At 37.9% G+C, this 22,376-nt stretch overlaps 1 protein-coding gene across 2 annotated transcripts in view; it reads right to left on the bottom strand.

Annotated features, from left to right (window-relative positions):
- Positions 1-22,376, bottom strand: part of TNKS2 (tankyrase 2) — a 69,223-nt gene that overhangs the window by 42,142 nt on the left and 4,705 nt on the right. For both annotated transcript variants that reach the window (XR_009352530.1, XM_059169469.1), the window contains exons 2-7: positions 12,245-12,469; positions 10,023-10,118; positions 5,378-5,414; positions 5,132-5,207; positions 4,671-4,765; positions 2,981-3,047 (exon numbers count right to left, since the gene is read on the bottom strand). Coding sequence is in view for 1 of the 2 variants with exons in the window: in XM_059169469.1 (XP_059025452.1) it covers positions 2,981-3,047; positions 4,671-4,765; positions 5,132-5,207; positions 5,378-5,414; positions 10,023-10,118; positions 12,245-12,469 (596 nt within the window). In the remaining variant the exon portion in view is untranslated. The remainder of the gene's footprint in view (positions 1-2,980; positions 3,048-4,670; positions 4,766-5,131; positions 5,208-5,377; positions 5,415-10,022; positions 10,119-12,244; positions 12,470-22,376) is intronic.

The following is a 22,376-nucleotide window of genomic DNA, read 5'->3' on the forward strand; positions in this document are numbered from 1 at the left end:
TTTCAGAAATATATTTTTTTCCCATGGAAAACCAGTAGCTGGTTGCTAGGCTTATGTAATAAGGCCTTTACTTAACTCTTTTATTGTTAAAAATAGCTTAAGAATGAAGCTTTAGATTTAACTTGCATCTTTTCTAATTTTTAAGTTTTTCCCCTTTTTTGATGTATAATTTACATATAGTAAAACAGTTCTTCAAAGTGAATAGTTTGAAGAGTTGTGACAAATATATATCTTTATCTATCTGTATCTCCATGATACCATCACCCAATTCAAGATAGAGTACACTTTCATTACCCTAGAATGTTCCCTCATGCTCCTTTTATAGATAATCCATGCCCCCACTCTGACTGTTAGCACCATTTATTAGATTTATATGCTCTTGAACTTTACAAAAATAGAATAACTCAGTATGTACTTTTGTGTCTACCTTCATTCACATACAATGTTTCTGAGTTTCCATTCATGTTGTTGTATCAGTACTTTTTATTGCTGAGTAGCATTCCATTGTATTGATGGACCATAACTTACTTATCCACCATCCTCTTGATGGGCATTTGGACTATTGCTAATTTTTTACTATTCTATTTACTATCATTTACTATTTTACTATTTACTAATAAGGTGTTATGAACATTCATCCATAAGTCTCTTTATGGATACATGCTATGTCCCTAGGAATGGAATTGCTGGATGGATGATACAAGTTTACTTTTTTATTAGAAACTAACAAATAGTCTTTTTTTTTTTAAAGATTTTATTTATTTATTTGACAGAGAAAGATCATAAGCAGGCAGAGAGGCAGGCAGCAGAGAGAGAGTGTGGGAAGCAGGCTCTCTGCTGAGAAGAGAGCCCGGCGTGGGGCTCGATCCTAGGACCCTGAGATCATGACCTGAGCTGAAGGCAGAGGCTTAACCCACTGAGCCACCCAGGTGCCCCGACAAATAGTCTTCTAAAGTGGCTTTATTATTATTATTTTTAAAAAGTGGCTCTATTATTTTTGCACTGCCATCAGCAATATTTGAGTTCTACTGTTCTCCCATCCTTGTTAATACTTGGTATTGTCAGTCTTTTTAATTTTAGCCATTTCCAGGTACTGGAGTTGGACAGACCACAAAAGTCATTCTAATTTAATCTCTCATCTCTCATAATCCCTTCCCAAAGCATTCCTGCAGATGGGAAATGAGCTACTCAATCTTTCAGTACTTTCAATGATAGGAAACTAATTCTCAACTAACATGACTTTTCATAATTACTAGATTAACTTGTCTTATTATGAATTCTCTTCTACATTAAGTTAAATATATATTTAAAAAAACATTTTATTTATTTATTTGACAGAGATTACAAGTAGGCAGAGAGGCAGGCGGGGTGAGGGGAAGCAGGCTCTCTGCTGAGCAGAGCGCCTGATGCGGGGCTTGGTCCCAGGACTCTGAGATCATGACCTGAGGGGAAGGCAGAGGCTTAACCCACTGAGCCACCCAGGTGCCCCTAAATATGTATTTTAAACTTCGATCTACTGCTCTTCTTTGGAGCAAAAGAGATCAATATTCTTGGCAATACTTGAAAGCAACTCTTATGTTTTTCTTTTTGAGTTTTAACACCTTCAGCTCCTTCACTCATTTTTTTCATCAGATGGTTTCTAGATTTCCTTTTACCCTCATGGCCCTCAGCTAAATATACTTCAGCTTCAAAGCTCCATTAAAGAAATTATTGAGTGCCTAGAATAACAGTCTCGATGTAGTCTGACTGAGAAAAGTATACTGCATCTGTTGTTACATTTGCTTTTGACACTATACTTCTACTACTAGCATAAAATCATGTTAGCTTTCTAAGCAAGCACATCACAATTTCTACATTGTCCAGGTCATGAAAAGCAGTTAAGAGAATGTTTGCAGTTAAATGCCAGCTTCTGCTAGCCAACTGTTTAGCAAGGGTTGCCAAGTGACTTAGTGTTCCCTACACCTTCTGCCTGTATTCTGTATCTACTTGGCTAATCTAGACACTCCTCTGAGCTTCAGTGCTCTGGTAACTGTAACTTCACCTTAGCTAACCTCTTTACATATGACCTCTAGTCAGCCTGCCAGTCTTATTTATGGAACATCAGGTCTTAGGAAAACATTGTCTATAGGTCCCAATGCAATCTGCCTCATATTTCACTTTTACCTACAGTAATATTCCAAATGTTCTATTGAATTCAAGAATCGGTTTTACAGTAAGAAAAGCATTACTGCTGCAGATGTGTAATGTTGCAGCCTATACATTTAAGAAGGCCTACGGGATACTCAGAGTATCTAATCTTTAAAGTTGTTTCTGTGGGGAAGTATCCTGTGGTAGTACATGCCAAAATCAAGCATGGAGGCATTGAGAACAAATATCCTACCATGATGGCTGCTGCTAGAATGAGGACAAGTATTAAAAGCGGCAGAATGGTACAGAGTAAGAGGTGCCTAAGGAATGTGGTCAAATACATGTATAGGGACTGGGGGACAAAAGGAAATAGCTATGGGTAACATCCTTCTATCTCCTTTGAAGAATATGTATCTTCTATTTTTAACTAATAGGGAGCAAAAAAAAGTTTGTTTTCAGTCCTGGGAAGTTGCTGGTTAAACAAGAGCCTCCCAGCATCCTGGGGGAAGTGCAGCTGACCAAATGAGCCTGCTGCAACCTAATATCTGAATCACTACAAACTGCTTCCTGATATTTTCAAGAATTTTAAAACTTCACTGTTAGCCACAAATTACAGATTCATTTAAGGTGGTATTCACAAGATGACAGTGCTATTTTTATACGTAAAATCTTAAGGTATCTTAAAAATCTCAAAGCAGTTGAATGTTGACCCATCAATCACCTACATCTTAGAACGATTATACATTCTCCTCTATACCCTCCAAGCATTAAAAACAGTCAATAGGTATATGATATATTTCAATATATTTCAAGAGATTTTATATAATTCTGAGAAAAATAGAAGAGAACTAACCTTGACCAGAAGCTCAGTTACTTCATAATGACCATAAGAACAGGCATTGTGTAAGGGTACCAGATCACTACAATATGAGGGAGGGGGTGGGGAGGAGGTGAGAAGAAGCTTACATTATTATAGATTCCCTACAGGTTTAGTTCATTTAATTTTAATTAACTTTAAATTTACACTGAGATTTACATAATAAGTGGCTTTTGTGATCCTCTAGTAGAAATGCACAAAATTTAACAGTTCTAAAAATTCTAACTTCCACATCTCTTCCACATCCACCTTTTTTTTCTCCAAGGCTAATGCCATGCCTTTATTATTTCTTCCTGTACTATTCAAACAACCCTTATTTCAATTTCTCTTCCAAACTGTAGCCAGATTTTTCTAAAAGTAAATCTGATGTAGAATTTTTTTTTTAAGAGGGGGAGACAGACAGAGGGTGAGGGGCAGGAAAAAAATCTCAAGCAGACTCCAATGCCCAGTGTAGAGCCCCATGTGGGGCTTGATCCCACGAGTGTGAGCCAAAATCAAGAATTGGTACACTTAACCGACTGAACCACCCAGGTGCCCCTATTGTAGTTACTCCTTGTTTTAATGTCCTTCACTGATTCTTTCTTGCTTCTGAAAACTGGTTCCAACTGCTTAGCTTGGCATGCAATGGTATGACCCTCTGGAGCCTTACTCTTCGATAATGGTATGTTCAACCACATGTAGCTCCTATGCCTCTGGGCATACAGATTTCCCTCCCACCTGGCTTGCTTCTACAATCTCTTCGTAACTCACTAGGTATCAGTCAATCAGCTTCAGAAACTGAAATGTAGTTATCTTTTTATTCCTCTTTCTCTCCTCACATCCAGTCAACAAATCTTACCATTCTTACACTATAATATCTTTTACACCTGTGTCTTCATTTCCATTCCTCTGCAACATTATATATCTTCATTATGCCTGAACCCCTACAGTGATTACTCTCACCGCTCTTTGATCTCTGCTCCCTCTCTCCAAACTACCTTACACACTGCTGCCAGAATGTGTTCCCTAGAACTCCTCTTAAAAAAAAAAAAAACTTTCTCCTGCTTAAGATCTTTCAATAGCTACTGTGGCTCATACTGTGAATCCCTCAGACTAGAATACCAAGTCTTCTAAAACCTGGTTCTTACCTACTTCTCCAATCCTAACCTTCATTCCTCCTGTGTAAACTGTCTGCTTCAGCCACACTGGTCTAGTCATTGTTTCTTAAATATGCTGTAATACCTGCTTTAGCACATCCCCTCACACAACTTCTCTTCCATGATGTTTCCTAAACTCTCTGCTTTCCTGAGCTGAGTCCAGGTCAAGTATCACCTCCTCCTGAAGGATTTTCTACCAGTACAGCCATCACTGAGAGTTTCCTCCTGGGAACTCCTACCCTACTATCTCTATTATCACCTCATATTTAGTAGAGAACTTATATTGTTAGGTATCTTTTCACACTTCCTAAAGTGTAGTTTAAGCCCTATGAGTTGTGGCTTTAAGGTTTTAAATTCTTTGTGTCCTCAGAACACAATTTTAATTCTCTGTGTCCTCAGAACAATCTGCATATTGTAAAAGCTCCATAATGTTTATGCTGCTTAGCAAGAGGCTTTTTGTAAGGTTACAGAGATGATTATAAAGACTGTAATATTTAAGATATCCTCATTTGTTTCCAATGCTTACTTACCCTTTATCTTTAGCATGGACATCAGCTCCATGTTGAAGTAATAGCTGTACAATTTTTACTCTGTTGTATCCTGCTGCCAAATGCAATGGAGTTGACTGAAATATTAATCAGACAAATGAATGAAATTACAATAACAGCTTAAAAAAACCCATATAATACCAGAAATTAAACAAACAAACAAACAAACAACCCGTTACATCTGCATACTTATCAACTGGTTTTACAAAATCCAACATATTTATGATGAAGGCACAGTATAGAAGTTTTTAGGTTCATTACTATAAATAGGAAGCAAACTAAATGTTTATTACCAATAAAGTTTTACTTAAGTTTAAGAATTAATCCAAATTACTGCTTATATGAAAGTATTAGCATTCTCATAAAAATATTTTAGTTTTTAGTAAGACAAATATATTTTCATGTTACCAGGAGGATGAACACAAGCTTAGTTGCAAAAGTACCTTTCTGCCATCACTTGCATGGCAGTTGACATTTAATGGTGTCAGTAGAGCCATCATTTTTTCTTCATTGCCACTCCTAGCACACACAAAAAAAGTGTTAGTAATTTATATTCTTCATCAGATCCTATCTGGAGACATAATATGAGATCAAACAAGAATTTATTCTCTCTTAAAAGTTTTGCTTGTTACTTAAAAAAATTAATGATAAAGTTATTCGTGATACTTATTTATAATACTAGTACACACCTGGCACTTTCCAAAAGTTCATCTTTCTTATATTCACCTGTGAATTCGGGGGAAAAATGAAAAAAAAAAAATTAATCACAAAAGCATTAACAGCTTCATGCATAAAGCTCCTCATGAACTATATTTAAAGTAGATAAATCTGGAAATAAGTTTCCAATGAACAGAAACTGAAACAGAATACCATGCAGTTTAAAAATATTTATATCAACAACATGGAATATATTTGTTATGAAAGTAAAAAAAATAAAGTGAGGGGGGTGGGTGCTTGGGTGGCTCAGTGGGTTAAGTCTCTGCCTCCGGCTCAGGTCATGGTGTCAGGATCTTGGGATCATCGAGTCCCAAGGCATGGACCCTGCTTCCCCTTCTCCCTGCCTGCCTCTCTGCCTACTTGTGATCTCTCGCTCTCTGTCAAATAAATAAAATCTTTAAAGGAAAAAAAAAAAAAAAAAAAAAAAAAAGAAAACTCTAGTATTACATCATGAAGCTACATGAAAATAGTATGTTCCAAAAAGGAAAGCCAAGAAGAAAATATACCAAAATTTCAACAAAGTTTGTCTTAGGTAGTAGGTTACTGGTGAGCTTTTTCTTTCCTTTTTACTCCTCAAAATTTCTAAAACTGGTATGTTATTTGTGCAATGGACAAAATGCACCCACAACTTCATTCCAAAGTAACACAAAACAAAATCCAATATGCCAACATCATAGAGATAACATAAGATAATCTATGGATTACCAACTGGACATAATCATTAATAATTTTATGAAGGCAGAAGCTTTTCCAACACTAAAACTATATTATAGTACGACTTTAAATATATACAAAAACAGGATTAAATATAAACTTTTTTTTTTTAAGATTTTATTTATTACTTGACAGAGATGACAAGTAGGCAGAGAGGCAGGCAGAGAGAGAGGGGGAAGCAGGCTCCCTGCTGAGCAGAGGGCCTGATGCGAGGCTCTATGCCAGAACCCAAGGTCCATGACCTGAGCTGAACGCAGAGGCTTTAACCCACTGAGCCACCCAGGCCCCTCAAATATAAATTCTTTATGCCTATAGCTTCCCTACTTACAAATGCATACAAACAAAACTCTAAAATAAATACAACTTAAATTAACATAATTTAATATAACGGAAGTGTATTGATTTGCTGAAATAAAATACAAACTGATGTTCACAATAAAAATATATACTGACTGCTAATGCAAGGATTCTTTGAGTCCCAAGATTTTTTTTTTTTAAATTTTTTATTTTTTATAAACATGTATTTTTATCCCCAGGGGTACAGGTCTGTGAATCACCAGGTTTACACACTTCACAGCACTCACCAAAGCACATACCCTCCCCAATGTCCATAATCCCACCCCCTTCTCCCAAACCCCCTCCCCCCAGCAACCCTCAGTTCGTTTTGTGAGATTAAGAGTCACTTATGGTTTGTCTCCCTCCCAATCCCATCTTGTTTCATTGATTCTTCTCCTACCCACTTAAGCCCCCATGTTGCATCACCACTTCCTCATATCAGGGAGATCATATGATAGTTGTCTTTCTCTGCTTGACTTATTTCGTTAAGCATGATACGCTCTAGTTCCATCCATGTTGTCGCAAATGGCAAGATTTCATTTCTTTTGATGGCTGCATAGTATTCCATTGTGTATATGAGCCCCAAGATTTTTTAAAAAGAGAAAAGCAGGCAATAGCATGGAAAAGTGAAGGGGGAAATGGAAGTGATCGTTACAGTAACAGCTTGCTTTTCTAGAGCCTCTTTGGGGTACTGGACTAAATTTTGCTGGTAATACCGGAAGAAGTATCACGAAGTCCAAGCACACGAGCTCATAGCAGAACCCCTCAGGCTCTTGACTATTAGATCAGATGTGATTCTAATGGTGCTCACACAGGTTAAGAATCCAGAAAATAATATGGCAGAGTTTTTCAAGAGGAAACACTCTGATGAAGTATCCATGTGAAATGGATACTACCACTCAAAAAAGCTTGACAGTTTAAAATGAACCTAGGGTGCCTGGGTAGATCAGTTAAGCATCTGCCTTCAGCTCAGATCATGATTCCAGCATCCTAGGTTTAGGTCCCATATTGGGCTCCCTGCTAGGCCGGAAGCCTGCTTCTCCTTCTCCCACTCCCCCTGCTTGTGTTCCCCCTCTGTGTCTCTGTCAAATAAATAAGTAAAATATTTAAAAGAAAATAGAATAAAATGAATCTAGAGACTAAGCCTTATACATGTTAAAAGGTTCCAAAGACATGAATATGTTAAGAGAAAATAGTAACTGACATTCTTCAAGGTACTGAAATTGGTATGACCAGAATCCTCTGCTTTAGAAAAGACAACAGAGCTTTTTGAAAGGTTTTCTTTAAAAAAAAAAAAAAAAAAAAAGAAAGAAAGAAAAAAGAAAAAGGGTACATTAAAAAAATGCATATAAAGGGGGTAAAACATGTTACCTGGAAAAGTCAGGGACATTTATTTAATTTTTTTAGATTTTAAAATATCTTACTTTTTTTTTTAATATCTTACTTCTTAAAAACTGACAGCCTATATAGAATCTTATCATAAAACCATATACATTACAAAAATTTTTTTATCAGAACAACTTCAATGTCTAGAAAAGTAGCATTTTTAGGCAGTTCCAGCTTGCAAATACAAATTCTCTGATTTCAAAAGGAGATGTTTCATAAACCTGGTTTATAAAATTATAAACTGGTCAATAAAATTAATTTCTGAGATTTCAAATATTTTAAGCTATTTCATTTTTTTTAAGTTTTTATTTTAATCACCAGGTGCTCATCACAAGTGCACTCCTTAATCCGCATCACCTGTTCCACCCATCCTCCCACCCGCCTTCCCGTTGGTAACCATAGGTCTCTTCTTTAGTTAAGAGTCTATTTCTTGGGGCACCTGGGTGGCTTAGTGGGTTAAAGCCTCTGCCTTCGGCTCGGGTCATGATCCCAGGGTCCTGGGATCGAGCCCTGCGTTGGGCTCTCTGCTCGGTAGGGAGCCTGCTTCCTTCTCTCTGCCTGCCCCTCTGCCTACTTGTGATCTCTGTCAAATAAAGAAATAAAATCTTAAAAAAAAAAAAAAGAGTCTATTTCTTGGTTTCCCCTTTATTTCTCTCTGCTTATTTTTTTTGTTGTTTCTTAAATTCTTTACAAGAGTGAAATCACATGGTACTTGTCTTTCTCTGACTTATTTCACTTAGCATTATACTCTAGCCCCATCCATGTTGTTGCAAATGGCAAGAATTCATTCTGTTTTATGGCTGAGTAATAGTCCATTCTGTATATACACCACATCTTTTTTATCCATTTATCTATGGATGGATACTTGGGCTGCCTCTATACCTTGGCTCTTGTAAATAATGCTGCTATAAACATCAGGGTGCATGTGTCCCTCTGAGTGTTTCTGTATTTTTTGAGTAGCACCCAGTAGTGTAATTGCTGGATCGCTTGGGTAGTTCTATTTTTAACTTTTTAAGGAAACTCCATGTTGTTTTCCATAGTGCCTGCACCAATTTGCATTCCCACCAACAGTGCACAAGGGTTCCTTTTTCTCTCCATCCCCACCAACACCTATTGTTTCTTACGTTGTTGATTTTTAGCCATTCTGACAGCTGTAAATGATGTTGAGTATTTTTTTTTTTAAGAGAGAGAATGTGTGCGTTTGTGTGCACAGGAGTGGGGTGGGGAGGGGCAGAGGGAAAGACAGAGACAGAATCCATCCTGGGCATGGAGCCTGATGCAGGGCTTGATCTCATGACCCTGAGACCATAACCTGAACTGAAATCAGGAGTTGGAGGCTAACTGACTGAGCCACTCAGGTGCCCCAACATTGAGCATCTTTTCATGTGTCTACTGGCCAACTGTCTATCTTTTTGGAGAAATGTCTATGCATGTCTCTGCCCATTCTTTTTTTTTTTTTTTTTTTTTTTAAAGATTTTATTTATTTATTTGACAGAGAGAAATCACAAGTAGATGGAGAGGCAGGCAGAGAGAGAGAGAGAGAGGGAAGCAGGCTCCCCGCTGAGCAGAGAGCCCGATGTGGGACTCGATCCCAGGACCCTGAGATCATGACCTGAGCCAAAGGCAGCGGCTTAACCCACTGAGCCACCCAGGCACCCCTCTTCTGCCCATTCTTAATTGGATTATTTGTTTTTTGGGTGTTGATTTTTCTAAGTTCTTTATATATTTTGGATATTAATCCTTTATTAGAGATGTTATTTACAAATATCTTTTCCCATTCTGTAAGGTGCCTTTTAGTTTTGTTGACTGTTTCCTTCTCTGTGCAAAGGCGTTTTATTTTGATGTAGCCCCAATTGTTTATTTTTGCTTGGAAAAGTCAGGGACATTTAAAACCTGTCCTGAATACGTGATAGTAACACGCAATTATCTATTACCCCGGAACGAAATACAACAGGAAGCACAAATTTAAACACCAATTTAAAAAGAAAAAAGACAAGCTTTTACTTTTCTTAGGTAATAATCAAACACCAATTATCCAGATGTAGAAAAGATTATCAACTGAACTGACAGTATTTTGAAAATCTAATTAAAGTCATTAACTGGAGGAAACAGACCATCTACCTAGGAGGCTCAATTCTTTATACTCTTCCCAGAATACCCAAAGGGAGTACATAGACTTACCGGTCAGCACTGCTTTGGCAGACGGGTCTGCTAAATCTAATGCTGTCCTTCCATCTGTATTCCGGATGGTTGGCTCAGCTCCATGCTGTAAGAGCACTGCAACAACACAGCGACACTACCTTTCAAAATGGTAATCATGACAATCAGATGTTCTCAAAATTCTGGTCCGAAGTCTTTGAGTTATTTAAAGACCTTCCATATCCTGATGGCATGCTAAATGTTCTATTTTAAAGATAAGACTGTATAAAATATTGCATTATTTAATGTATAAGATACATTAAATAAATGTCCCCTAAGCTCAATGTCCGGTTTCCTTTGCTTTGTGACTAAGGACAGATAAGAGTATAAATAAAAGGCTAATTTGCTTGAAAGCTTGTTCTCTAATTCCAAATGAATGGACTGCTCATGGTAGACTGTCCTATCGTAACAAAATGGAATTTCTAAAGCTATGTATAGTCCAGGAATAGGGATCTGTGGAATTAGAAAAGAAAAATAAAATCACATGGATAAATTCTTTAAAAAAGAAAAAAATGCCCTCTGTAGGGTTAATAAACCCCAAATCAAAACCATTTCATCACATCCTAGAACATACACAAAAAAGGCTCGTGCTATACTGTGTTGTTATTTGTCATATAAAGATATTCTAGCACACTCTATAAGTAAGGTGCTGAGGAAAGACAGGCAAACACATGCAGAAAGGGGAGCTACCTCCCATTCTTTGACACAGTTATATTCATTCCACTCTACTACTCCCTGTAACAATGCTGGCCAATAGAAATAAAATCAAGTCACACATGTAATTTAGAATTTTCTAGTAGCCACATTAAAAAAAAAAAATAAAAAGAAACAGGTTAAATTATTTTAAACACATTTTATTTAACCCAATACTCAAAGTACCATTTCAGTATTTTATTTATACTGTGATCAATGTAAAATTGAGACTTTTGCATTGCTGTTTTTCCAAAGTCAATCTCTGAAAACTGGTATGTAAAAAGTGTATCTAAACTCAAATCAGCCATATTACAAGTCCTCAGCTACCATACTGGACAGTGGAGACCTATAACTGTATTTGGAAAACCCTACATTATTAAAGCTGATTATTTGTATCTCTGAGACTCAGGAACTAGAAAAGGACTATGAGCAGAGAGAGTAGCAACTTAGATAACACACAGGAGAGGAGAACTGGGCAGAGATTACTGGGTAATGTGTTTTGTATCTTTATAAATGACCTAACTTGAACTAACCTAACCAGTATAAATAGTGATTTGGGGCTTTGTGATGAAGGGAGAACAGTCAGTCCAGCTTAGAGCACCTGGGCTTTTCCTAGTACACAGAGTTGGTTTTCTATCTGTCTCCAACATTTCAACTGGCCCTGTTTTGCATCAGGAAACAGAGCTAAGGTAAGCAGAGTCCAAAATCCCTGACTGGAAGGCTCAGAAAAGTTAATACCAGATTAACGAAAACTCTCAAATAAGTAACCTTTTCAATGATAATTTTGTGATCAGCCTGTCAGGCAAATCCTCTATCATTTGTTAAAGCATTCTAAATGACTGATAATTTGTCCTTCAAATATTTCTGTACTTATCCTGCCATTTTTATTCTACAACAACCCTACTTCATGCCCTCATCATTTGTCATCTGGGTTATTCTACAGCTTCCCAGCTGGTCTCTCTGATGCCTTCTATTCAACCTAACCCCCTTCAGATCATTCTTCTGAAAATAAGTACACTTCATGAGACTGTTTCCTTAAAAGTCTTCAATGATTCCACACTACCTACATAACAAGAACAAGTTCCCTAACCTGGAATTCAAAGCTCTATTCAAAGATAGAAGTCTATCTACCTTTTTCAATCTTTCTCCCATTACTTCCTGGAAAGACTCCAGGAAGGAGCAACCTGACTCTAACCAAGTCACAATACTCAGTTCCCTCTAACAATTCCTGTTCACTTCTACCATGACTTTACCTGGTTTTTCATGTGTCTTATTCTCCCAGGAGAATCTAAATGAGAACAGGAATTTTGTATTCTCTTCTTTAAAGAACTTAAGTTTAATACCATATAAAAACAGACACTCAGTAAATAATGGTTAGGTTAAATCACAAAATGTTCTTTAGTATTTAAATTCAGCCTGGCAGAATTTGATCATATTAACAAATGAATTCAATTTAGACTCTGAATAGTTACAAACTGTTTCAGGAAGATTCAGAAAGTAAATAGTCTTACCAATGCAAACATCAATCTTTCCTTTAATTGCAGCTTCATGGAGGGGGGTATAATTCCAATTATCACGAGCATTTGGATCTGCACCGTGTCGCAAAAGGAGACTGACTACTTCAGCATGACCAAAAGAACATGCGTTATGAAGAGGAATAAGCCCTCCATCATCACGTGCTTGGACATTTGCACCATTCTGAAGCAAATATTCAACTACATCTTTCCGCCCAAAACCTAGAAGAAAGCAAATTATCCACATTTAAGTTTGCCAAAGAAAATATATCACTTAGTAATGATAAGTACTAGCTATGCTAAAATGTCTCTGGATGAAGAATAACAAAAGATTCAACAATTCAAAAAATAACTGATGGAAAGAAGATCTGGAATATATCACTAACTAATCTTAATGAGAAAGCCAAGGGCCTAACAGTTTAGGCAATACAGCTGATCCTCGAACAACATGGGTGTGAACTGCACAGATCCACTTATAAGCAGATTTTTTACAGTACTGTAAATATGTTTTTTTCTTCATTATTATTGTAAGAATACAGTATACAGGACATATAATATACAAAATATGTGTTACTCGACTGTTTATGTTATCAGTAAGACTTCTATGGTCAACAGTAGGGTGTTTGTGGTTAAATTTTGGGTAGTCAGAAGTTATATGCAGATTTCTGACTGCACAGGGGGTCAACACCCCAAACCTCATGTTCAGAGAACCTCATGTTTCAGAGAATGGTTTATGAAATAGGTGACTGAAAGCTCAATGTTCAAATGTTTTCCACTCTAGACTAGCATTTCTAATAGCAAATACAGAGTTCTGCATATTTAAAGTGCATACATTTTCAGATGTCCTAAGCATGTAACTCTTGCTATAGAATCCCTTACCCAAATCTATCTCATAAAATGGTTCCACTAAATTGGAGGACTAAGAGATAGCAACAAGGAATTCTGCTTACAGTTTGTATGTGTCTATGCATTGAAGATAAAAGTGATCCTTGGGAAAGGTGTGACATCAAAGGTGTCTTCAAAGGAGCCCCTAATTTGTCACATGCACCACACAAGCAACTTCTTTCTAGGTAGGAGGCCTCCTTTGGAAAACCATGTACCACAGTTCTGCTCTAAGTGCTCCCATATCAAACAACAGAAAAAGTCCTACAACTCATTTTTACTGGTTTACAGCTTTAGTACCAAATGAATTCCAATCTCTTACCATTCTCGTTCCCGCATAAAAGCACTTAAAACTTTTCTACAGCTAAAAAAATGAAATGAAAAGAATTTCAGGCATATGTTAAAGCAGATACATGTGTGCTGAGAGAAAGCCCTTCTCACTCATCTAAAGTTTCACCCCAATATTCTTTTTTATTTGATGAGGATATTTTGAAAATTATTTTTATTAACATATAATGTATTATTTGCCCCGGTTCATCCCAGTATTCTTCAAACCACCAAGGCTGAAAATGGTTCTTCTAAGACCAGAATGTGAGCTGAATGAGAAAGCAGCAGTAGAATGCTTTTAAGGTGTATGCCTGGGGCTGGCCAAGTTGCAGCCGATGGAAGAATTAGATGGCTGTAAAGATTACCTGGATTCTATGTTTTGTTTTATTTATTTAAAAAGACATTTATTTATTTATTTATTTATTTAACATAGGGAGATCACATGTAGGCAGAGAGGCAGGCAGACAGAGGGAGAAGCAGACTCCCTGCTGAGCAGATCATCCGATGCAGGGCTCAATCCCAGGACCCTGAGATATGGCAGAGGCTCAACCCACTGAGGCACCCAGGAACCCACTATGTTTGGTTTTAATACCGCTAGGCTCCATGTCACAAAGATGAGTATCTTTGTATCTCTGATTCTCCTTATTCTCAAAGAGCTCACAATTTAAGACAGGGAGAAACAAAAAGAGCTTAGAATTTCAATACATTATGACTGCCATACAGAGGCACATATAAAATGCTACAGAGTCCAAAGACAGAAATACCCAAATTGGGGGAAAGCAGAGAATAAGAAGGACTACCTAAGGAGATTCCAGCAAGGACATCTGAGCTGATGGGATACAGAAAAATTAAGGGGTCATTAGGAGAATGGGGCAAGGCAAGATGAGGGGAAGGATTAGAATAAGGGAAGAGCACTGCAGTCCAAGCAGTAGAGACCAAAGTACATAGAAGACCAAAAAGTGCATAGAAGCATAAAAGAGCAAATCATTCCTAATAGGATACAGAATGCCAATTAGGCAGATGCCAGGTGAGGAAGAACCTTTTATATGCCATGCTAAGGCAGCATCTGGATTTTGTCCTATGGAGTAATAGAGAATAGTGATTTTTTAAATAAACATTTTATTTTTTTATTTGACAGAGAGTTAGAGAGAGAGGACAAGTAAGCAGAGCATCAGGAAGAGGGGGAGAGAGAGAAGCAGGCTCTCTGCTGAGCAGGGAGCCTGATGTGGGGCTCGATCCCAGGACCCTGGAATCATGACCCGAGCTGAAGGCAGCCGCTTAACCAACTGAGCCACTTGGGCGCCCCGAGAATAGTGTTTTCAAAACTGTTTTCAGGCAGATTTTAATGAATCATTTTCTGTCCTTAAAAAAATTTGAGATATAAACTTAAATAAAGCATATTAGTTTCAGGCATGTAATATAATAATTCAGTATTTATATACATTGTCAAATGATCACAATAAGTCTAGTTAACATCCACCGACACACCTAATTACAAATTTTCTTGTGATGAGAACTCTTAAGATCTACTCTCAGCAACTTTCAAATATATGTGATTAACTATAGTCACCATACTCTACATTATATATTTTTTGTAATGGAAACTTGTATCTTTGGACCACCTGTACTCATGTACCCACCCTACTTCTCCTACTTCTCCCTCCCTTCTTCTACTCATCTCCTACTTCTGGCAACCACCAATCTGTTCTGTGAACTTGGGTTCTTTTGTTTTGTTTAGTAAGATTCCACATACAAGTGAAATCATACAGTACTTCTTTCTTTTACTTAGCATAACATACTCAAGGTCAATCCATGTCACAAATGGCAATATTTCACTCTTACGGTTAAATAATATTCTATTATAAATATATACATATACCACTTTTCCTTCATCCATCAATTGACACTTAGGCTGCTTTAGGTCTTGACTATTGTAAATGACACTGCAATGAACAGGTGTGTGTGTTTATCTTTTTGAGCTAACAATTCCTAATGAAATCTTGTAAAATTCTAATATATACAGTGATCACTGAAAAAACACCCAATTCCTGGTATGTAACTGGCACTCACAGAGTTGCAACTTAACTGAATTCAGTGTAACAACACAATTCAGCTTGAATCCTCCTTCTTCAAAAGCCCTCACAAAGACCCAAAGGAAATTATCCCTGTATTACTGAGGCATCTCTTAGAAATAGTATGAAAAATACTGCTATATATTTTAAGTCATTACTGAAGGACAAACAAATACCTAGTAATGTTTAAGAACAACAATAAAGTGGCACCTGGGTGGCTCAGTGGGTTAAAGCCTCTGCCTTCGGCTTGGGTCATGATCCCAGGGTTCTGGGATCGAGCCCCACATCGGGCTCTCTGCTCAGTGGGGAGCCTGCTTCTCCCTCTCTCTCTCTGCCTGACTCTCTACTTGTGATCTGTGTCTGTCAAATAAATATATAAAATCTTAAAAAAAAAAAAACACTGTTCTGAATCTTTCTTTACAAAAAAAAAAAAAAAAAAAATCTAGTAATATCCCAGAAACCAACTCCTATCAGTACCTATTTTATTTGTTGGAAGTATCATAATTTAACTATAGATCTTCCTCAACTTCTGATGGGTTTATAGCCTAATAAACCCATTAAAATTAAAATACTCTTAAGTCAAAAATACATTTAATACATCTGACCTACTAAACATCAATCACAGCTTAGCCTAGCCCACTTTAAATGGGCTCAGAACACTTATATATTAGTCTACAATTGGGCTAAATAATTTCACCCAAATCCTACATTGTAATATAGTGTTGGGTATCTCCTGCAATTTACTGGATACTAAACAGAAAAAGAGTAACATAACGATTGTACAGAATGGTTTTAAGTGAACTGGCTGTTCACCCTCATGACTGCACAGCTGACTGGAGCTACAGCTCAATGCCCCTGCCCAGCCTCATGAGTATCGTACCGCGTAGTGCCACCCCAGGAAAAGATCAAAATTCAAAATCTGAATGCATACCACTGTAAAATCATATAATCATAATCAAACCATCATCAGTAGAAGATCTGTAGTTCCTTTCTCATGGGTAGTTACTACCTTTTTTGCTACTGTACACAATATTGCCAGAAGTAACTAAAAAGAGAAAACTGATAGCATCTGGTGACTTCTTTAACTTGAGGACAGAGAAGGAATGGGGTGACTATCAGATCTCTGAGAAACAAAACAGCTTTTGTGAGTTAAGATGATTTAGTTTTGGAAATGCTTAGTGAGATGTTTGTGGATCAAATACCAAGTAGAAGGTTCTGCAGATCTTGAACTCAGGAGCTAGAGCTATGAGCATCAGGATGACATTTCAAGCCATGCATGAAAATAAATGAGGCTGGCTACAAAGCACTAGTTTTCTATCCGTTTTGTTGAAAGAAGTGTACTTCTATCAAAGACCCATCACTTTTCATCTTGTACTTTAGTCCCTTCTTACCTTCTCAAGGTCTCTGTTCCCTCCCCACTCCCAACAACCTCTCCCTTTCTACTAGATGATTCTTGATAGTATGTAAATGTGTTCTACATCTTCTATTTTATGAAAAATATCCTCCCTAAACTCAAATTTCCATTTCTCTGCTCCCTTGCATAATCAAATCCCTAAAGGCTGTCACCAATTCTCTCTATTCACACTTCTTCCAAATCCAATCTGGCTTCTGCTTCTTTGTAACTGCTTTCATCAAGGTCATTTGAAATCTCTATGTTGCCAAATTCAAGGGCTATATGTGTGTCTTCATTTGATCATACCCCTCAACAACATTTGGCAACTAAGTACTCCCTTCCTTGCTGAAACACCCTCTCCAAAATTTCCATTTCATCACACACTCCTGGTTTTCCTATCTCATCCATTTAACAAATCAGAGAGTATCTACTACATGACCCGACACTTTTTTTTTGGTGTCTGGGACATGCTAGTGAACAAGAGACCAAATCCCTGCCTTTGATGGGGGTAAATGAGCAATAAATGAAAAAAAAAAAAAAAAGCTAGAAGGTCACAGGATAAAGAGCAGAGGAGAGATCACGGTGTGTGTACAGAGGTGGGTTATAAAGTTGAACAGGGAGGTCATCACAGGTGTTGTTGGAATGGTAACATTTGGTCGAAGACTTGAAAGACAGGTGGTTAGCCTTCCTGCCAACAGTATGGCCAGAGTGACTGAAGCTGAGTGAGAAAGCAGGAGCAAAGTAGGAAATGAGGTTAGAAGTAATGAGGGCCAGATACATAGGTTCAAGGACCACTCCAAGAATCTGGTGGCAATTGTCAGAATAACTAGTGGCAGATCCTGGATACTCTGAAGGTAGTAGGGCTGAAAAGGTGAGCATGAGAGGAGTCATGGATGACATTAAAGTTTTTGGACTGAGGTAAAGGGGTGGAGCTGGCATCAGCTTAGATGGGAAGGCTGCAGACAAAATAGGTCTGTGGCAGAAGAGGAGTTCAAGTCTGGGCAGTCCTATCTACCCAAGGCCATCTTGCCTCCTCCACCTAATTTCTAAATGTTTGCATTCCTCTGGACTCAGTTCTTTATCCATTTTTCCCTTCTTAGATGATCTCATCTACTCCTATGGCATTAAGTACCATTTAGATATACAGCTTCCGAATTTAAATCGCCAATCTAGCTAGACCTTTCACCTGAATTCCAGACAGTTTACTAGACATATCTCCACCTGGATATTTCAAAGCCATTTCAAACTCAACATGTTCCCAAACTTTTCTTCATTTCCAATGACCCTTGCTCTAGACCCAACCACTACTGTCTCCAGCTTGAACTATTTCAACAATCTAATTGGGCCTCACCACTTTTGTCCCCAGTGACCTTTTATTTATTTATTTGTTAAATATTTAATTTATTTATTTGACAGAGATCACAAGTAGGCAGAGAGGAAGGTAGGGAGAGAGGTGGAAGCAGGTTCCCCGCTGAGCAAAGAGCCCAATGCGGGGCTCTATCCCAGGACCCTGGGATCATGACCTGAGCTGAACGCAGAGGTTTTAACCCACTGAGCCACCCAGGTGCCCCCCCAGTGACCTTTTATTTTTATTTCATTTATTTACTTTTTTATGTATTTTTAAAAATTTTATTTTTTATTTGACAGAGATCACAAGTAGTCAGAGGCAGGTAGGGAGAGAGGGGGAAGCAGGCTCCCCGCCGAGCAGAGAGCCCTCTGTGGGGCTTGATCCCAGGACCCTGGGATCCTGACCTGAGCTTAAAGCAAAGGCTTTAACCACTGAGCCACTGGCCCCCCAGTGACCTTTTAAAAACAACCATCATGGAGTGTCTGGGTGGCTCAGTTGGTTAAGAGTCTGACTTTTGATCTCAGCTGAGCTCTTGATTTGAGTTCAGGCCCCAGGCTGCATCCAGGCTGGGTGTGGAGCCCACATAAAAGACAAAAAAGCCAAACAAAAAACAACCCCCCCCCAAGCCCCCCACCAAAAACAGTCACCATTATTATTTACATTAGTTAAACCATAATATAATATGTGCCAATATATTAACATTATATTATCAATAATATAGTATTTCTTTAAAATAGTTCACTGGCTTCCCAGTGATACTCACAGAATAAAATTCAATCACTCTTACTGTGTCCTACAAGACCTGCTGCATGAACTAGCTCTTATCTACTTCTCTAACTTCATTTCATACTACTCTTCAGTTTCCAAATATGATCCAGCTTTCTTTCAGTTTATCAAGCATGCCAACGTTACATGCTGCCTTTCTGCTTGGACTGCTCTTCCCTTTTTCTTTGCATTTCTCACTACTTACTGCAGTCATCCCTCACTATACACTCTTTCTGACTAATTCAATAACTTTGTATCAAAAGGATTTCCTAGCCATCAAGGTCACTGAAACCTGTGTGAAGACTGACAGCAGAAACCAGTATCTTTTTATTATTTAATTAATTTATTAAAAAATTTTTTTTAAAGATTTTATCTTATTTGACAAAGATCACAAGTAGACAGAGAGGCAGGCAGAAAGAAAGGGGGAAGCAGGCTCCCCAGTGAGCAGAGAGCCCGACTTGGGGCTCAATCCTAGGACCCTGAGATCATGACCCGAGCCGAAGGCAGAGGGTTAACCCACTGAGCCACCCAGGCATGCCCCCCAACAAATTATTATTTTTTAAAGATTTTATTTATTTGAGAGACCGAAAGAGAGAGAGAGAGAGAGAGAACGAGCAAGGGGAGGGGCAGAGGAAGAAACGAGCAAGGGGAGGGGCAGAGGAAGAAACAGGGGCTCCCTGAGCAGGGAGCCTGATAGGGGACTCAATTTCAGAACCCCAAGATCACGATCTGAGCCAAAGGCAGACTGAACAACCCAGGCATCCTTGAAATTGGCACTTTTATTTTATTTTATTTATTTATTTGAGAGAGAAAGAGCAAGAGAGAGCATGAGAAGGGGGAGGGTCAAAGGGAGAAGCAGACTCCCACTAAGCAGGGAGCCCAATGTGGGACTCAATCCTGGGACTCCAGGATCATGACCTGAGCGAAGGTGGTCACTTAACCAAACAGCCATCCAGGCGCCCAATATGGCATGTTTTTAAAGTTGCACTATAAAAAGACTACAGTATGTGAGGAGAGGTCATGTTGCTATCCTGAAAGAGATGAAGAGTCGGAGCTCTTGAAGGTCTGAAGCCACTTCTCTGCATGAAAATAATTATTTAGAGGGGGTCAGCAGGTAGCTATTTCAAATTTTAAAATCTTTTATTGTTGGAAGTTTGGCAAAAGCTTTAGATTTTTTAAAAAAGATTTTATTTATTTGAGAGAGAGAGAGTGAAAAGAGAGCACAAGAGGGAGGAGACTCGTTGCTGAACAAGGAGCCCAATGTGGGGCCCGATCTCAGGACCCTGACATGAGCTGAAGGCAGAAACTTAACCGAGTGAGCCACCCAGGCACCCAAAAACTTTAGATTTAAGATATTTCTCAAAATCTGAGGGATAATCCTTGATGAAATCCTCATTCTTTAGTGTCAAGAACAGTTCAAAGTCTTCTGGTAAGTACTCTTTAAAAAAAAAAGCTTTGCAGGATATATTCTGATCATGTTCTCACTGGCCAGGTAAAACATGAGAAGGCCTTAGAGTTAATGCCAATCTCTAAATCCTAAGGATCTCTTTACAAAGGTATTAGAAGCCTAAAGTTAGTAGTCATGGCTACTCAGCATACACTGCGGTCTATTTTATAATTATGGAACAGAACTCATCTTCAAATACTGCTCTATGTTTGAAAATACTGATGAAATCATACACTGAGTCTGAATTCACTAAAAAGCACTGACAGGAAAACAAAACAGGTGTATTTGGAAAATAAATCTGCTGATCAATAAACTGTGTCACTTAATGGTAGGTATTATGTCCTGTTCATTTCTATTCACTGGCCAAGGCCAGTAGCTGGCATATAGCAGGACTTGATAAACATCTGCTTAGTACATTGTTGGAGGAGTAATCAAATGACCCTCACAAAACTTTGCAGTTGCTAATATGTGACCATTAAGGAGTCTATTCAATTTTTTTGTCAAATTTCACTACTATGTCGTTGCCATCAGTTTCAGGACTATCGCTAACCATGACTATTGTTAACATCTTATTTTGCTACTATACTAAAACAGGATTTAATCTGAATGGCTTCCAAAGAGCAGGGGAAGTCACAACAGAAAAACCAATTTAGACTCTCAGAGAGTTTCACTGAAGGCCACCACCTCCCCTTTTTTTACAGTCCAAATGTGGGATAGGCCCCTGATATAAAATGTCCAATATGAAATGATAGTGATGTCCAGGCTGGTGTCACACAGGGCTTTGTCAGAAGGAAAAGTGCAGAAACAGAAAATGTCAAAACACTATGAGGCAGAGAAGGAGGTGGTCTGGGAGTTGGGAATGTGTAATTGAGAACAGCTTTGACTTATATAGCCAGGACTCTTAACAGTTTTTTCTGAGGGATGCTATTTTAAACCTCTCATTTACTGTTTAGTTTACCAAGATTCAGGAAAGTTATCCTCCGTATATATTTCTTTAGAATGAGGAATATAAATAACAAGGTTTTGCTCAGTGCAACTTGGGACAGATATAGGAGAAATCTGGAAAATAATGTCATGGCCTCTGGGTTATCAAATCCTGACAATCTGAGTGAAGAGTACTGAAACAAATACTCCAAACTAGTTATTATTGAAGTAAATCTCTAAGTCCCACAAGATCTGAAGAAAGAAGTGTAGCTCAAGTGTTGGTAATATACTGGGAGATCTGGTAAGTTAAGAAATATTCTAAATTCTTAAACAAACTGGTCTTTACTTGATATATATGTATTTTTTAACTGATGTGGGATTTAATCATTTCCCACAACAAAAACAAATCCTGGAAATAATATATAATCCTAGTCCTAGGTAAGGAATATGGATCCATTTTGTGCATCTCGTAGAATTATAGCACTGGCCTACAGCCAAAAGTAGGAAAAGCTATTGAGATGTTTTTGGAGGTCTTAGCACCATTTTGGGAAAGGATATGAATGGCAATCACAAAGGCTATTATATCTTTGGTAGCTGACTTGTTAAAACATTCATCTGGGGTAAACATTCCACTTTTCTATACTAGTTCAGATTCTGACCATTTGGTCTAACTGCCCACTCTTTCTACAACATCTCTGAAAGATGCCAATCCAACCACTGGACACTTCCAGCCAATTTCACAATCAAACAGATTATTAAAGGAGGTCTGACTCCTTGTGATCTTTCACCTACTGGCCTTGGTTTTGACTGCCCAAGCCACACAACTCATATCCAATATCCCTTTCACTTTTTTACTTGTCTTCTACGTATGTGAAGACAATAGCATTGTATAACCTTAGTTTTCTTTCATCTCTAAGGTGACTCTAGTTTTTTTTTTTTTTTAAAGATTTTTATTTATTTGACAGAGAGAG

The sequence above is a fragment of the Mustela lutreola genome, chromosome 4 (genome assembly GCF_030435805.1).
Source record: "Mustela lutreola isolate mMusLut2 chromosome 4, mMusLut2.pri, whole genome shotgun sequence".
NCBI lineage: Eukaryota > Metazoa > Chordata > Mammalia > Carnivora > Mustelidae > Mustela > Mustela lutreola.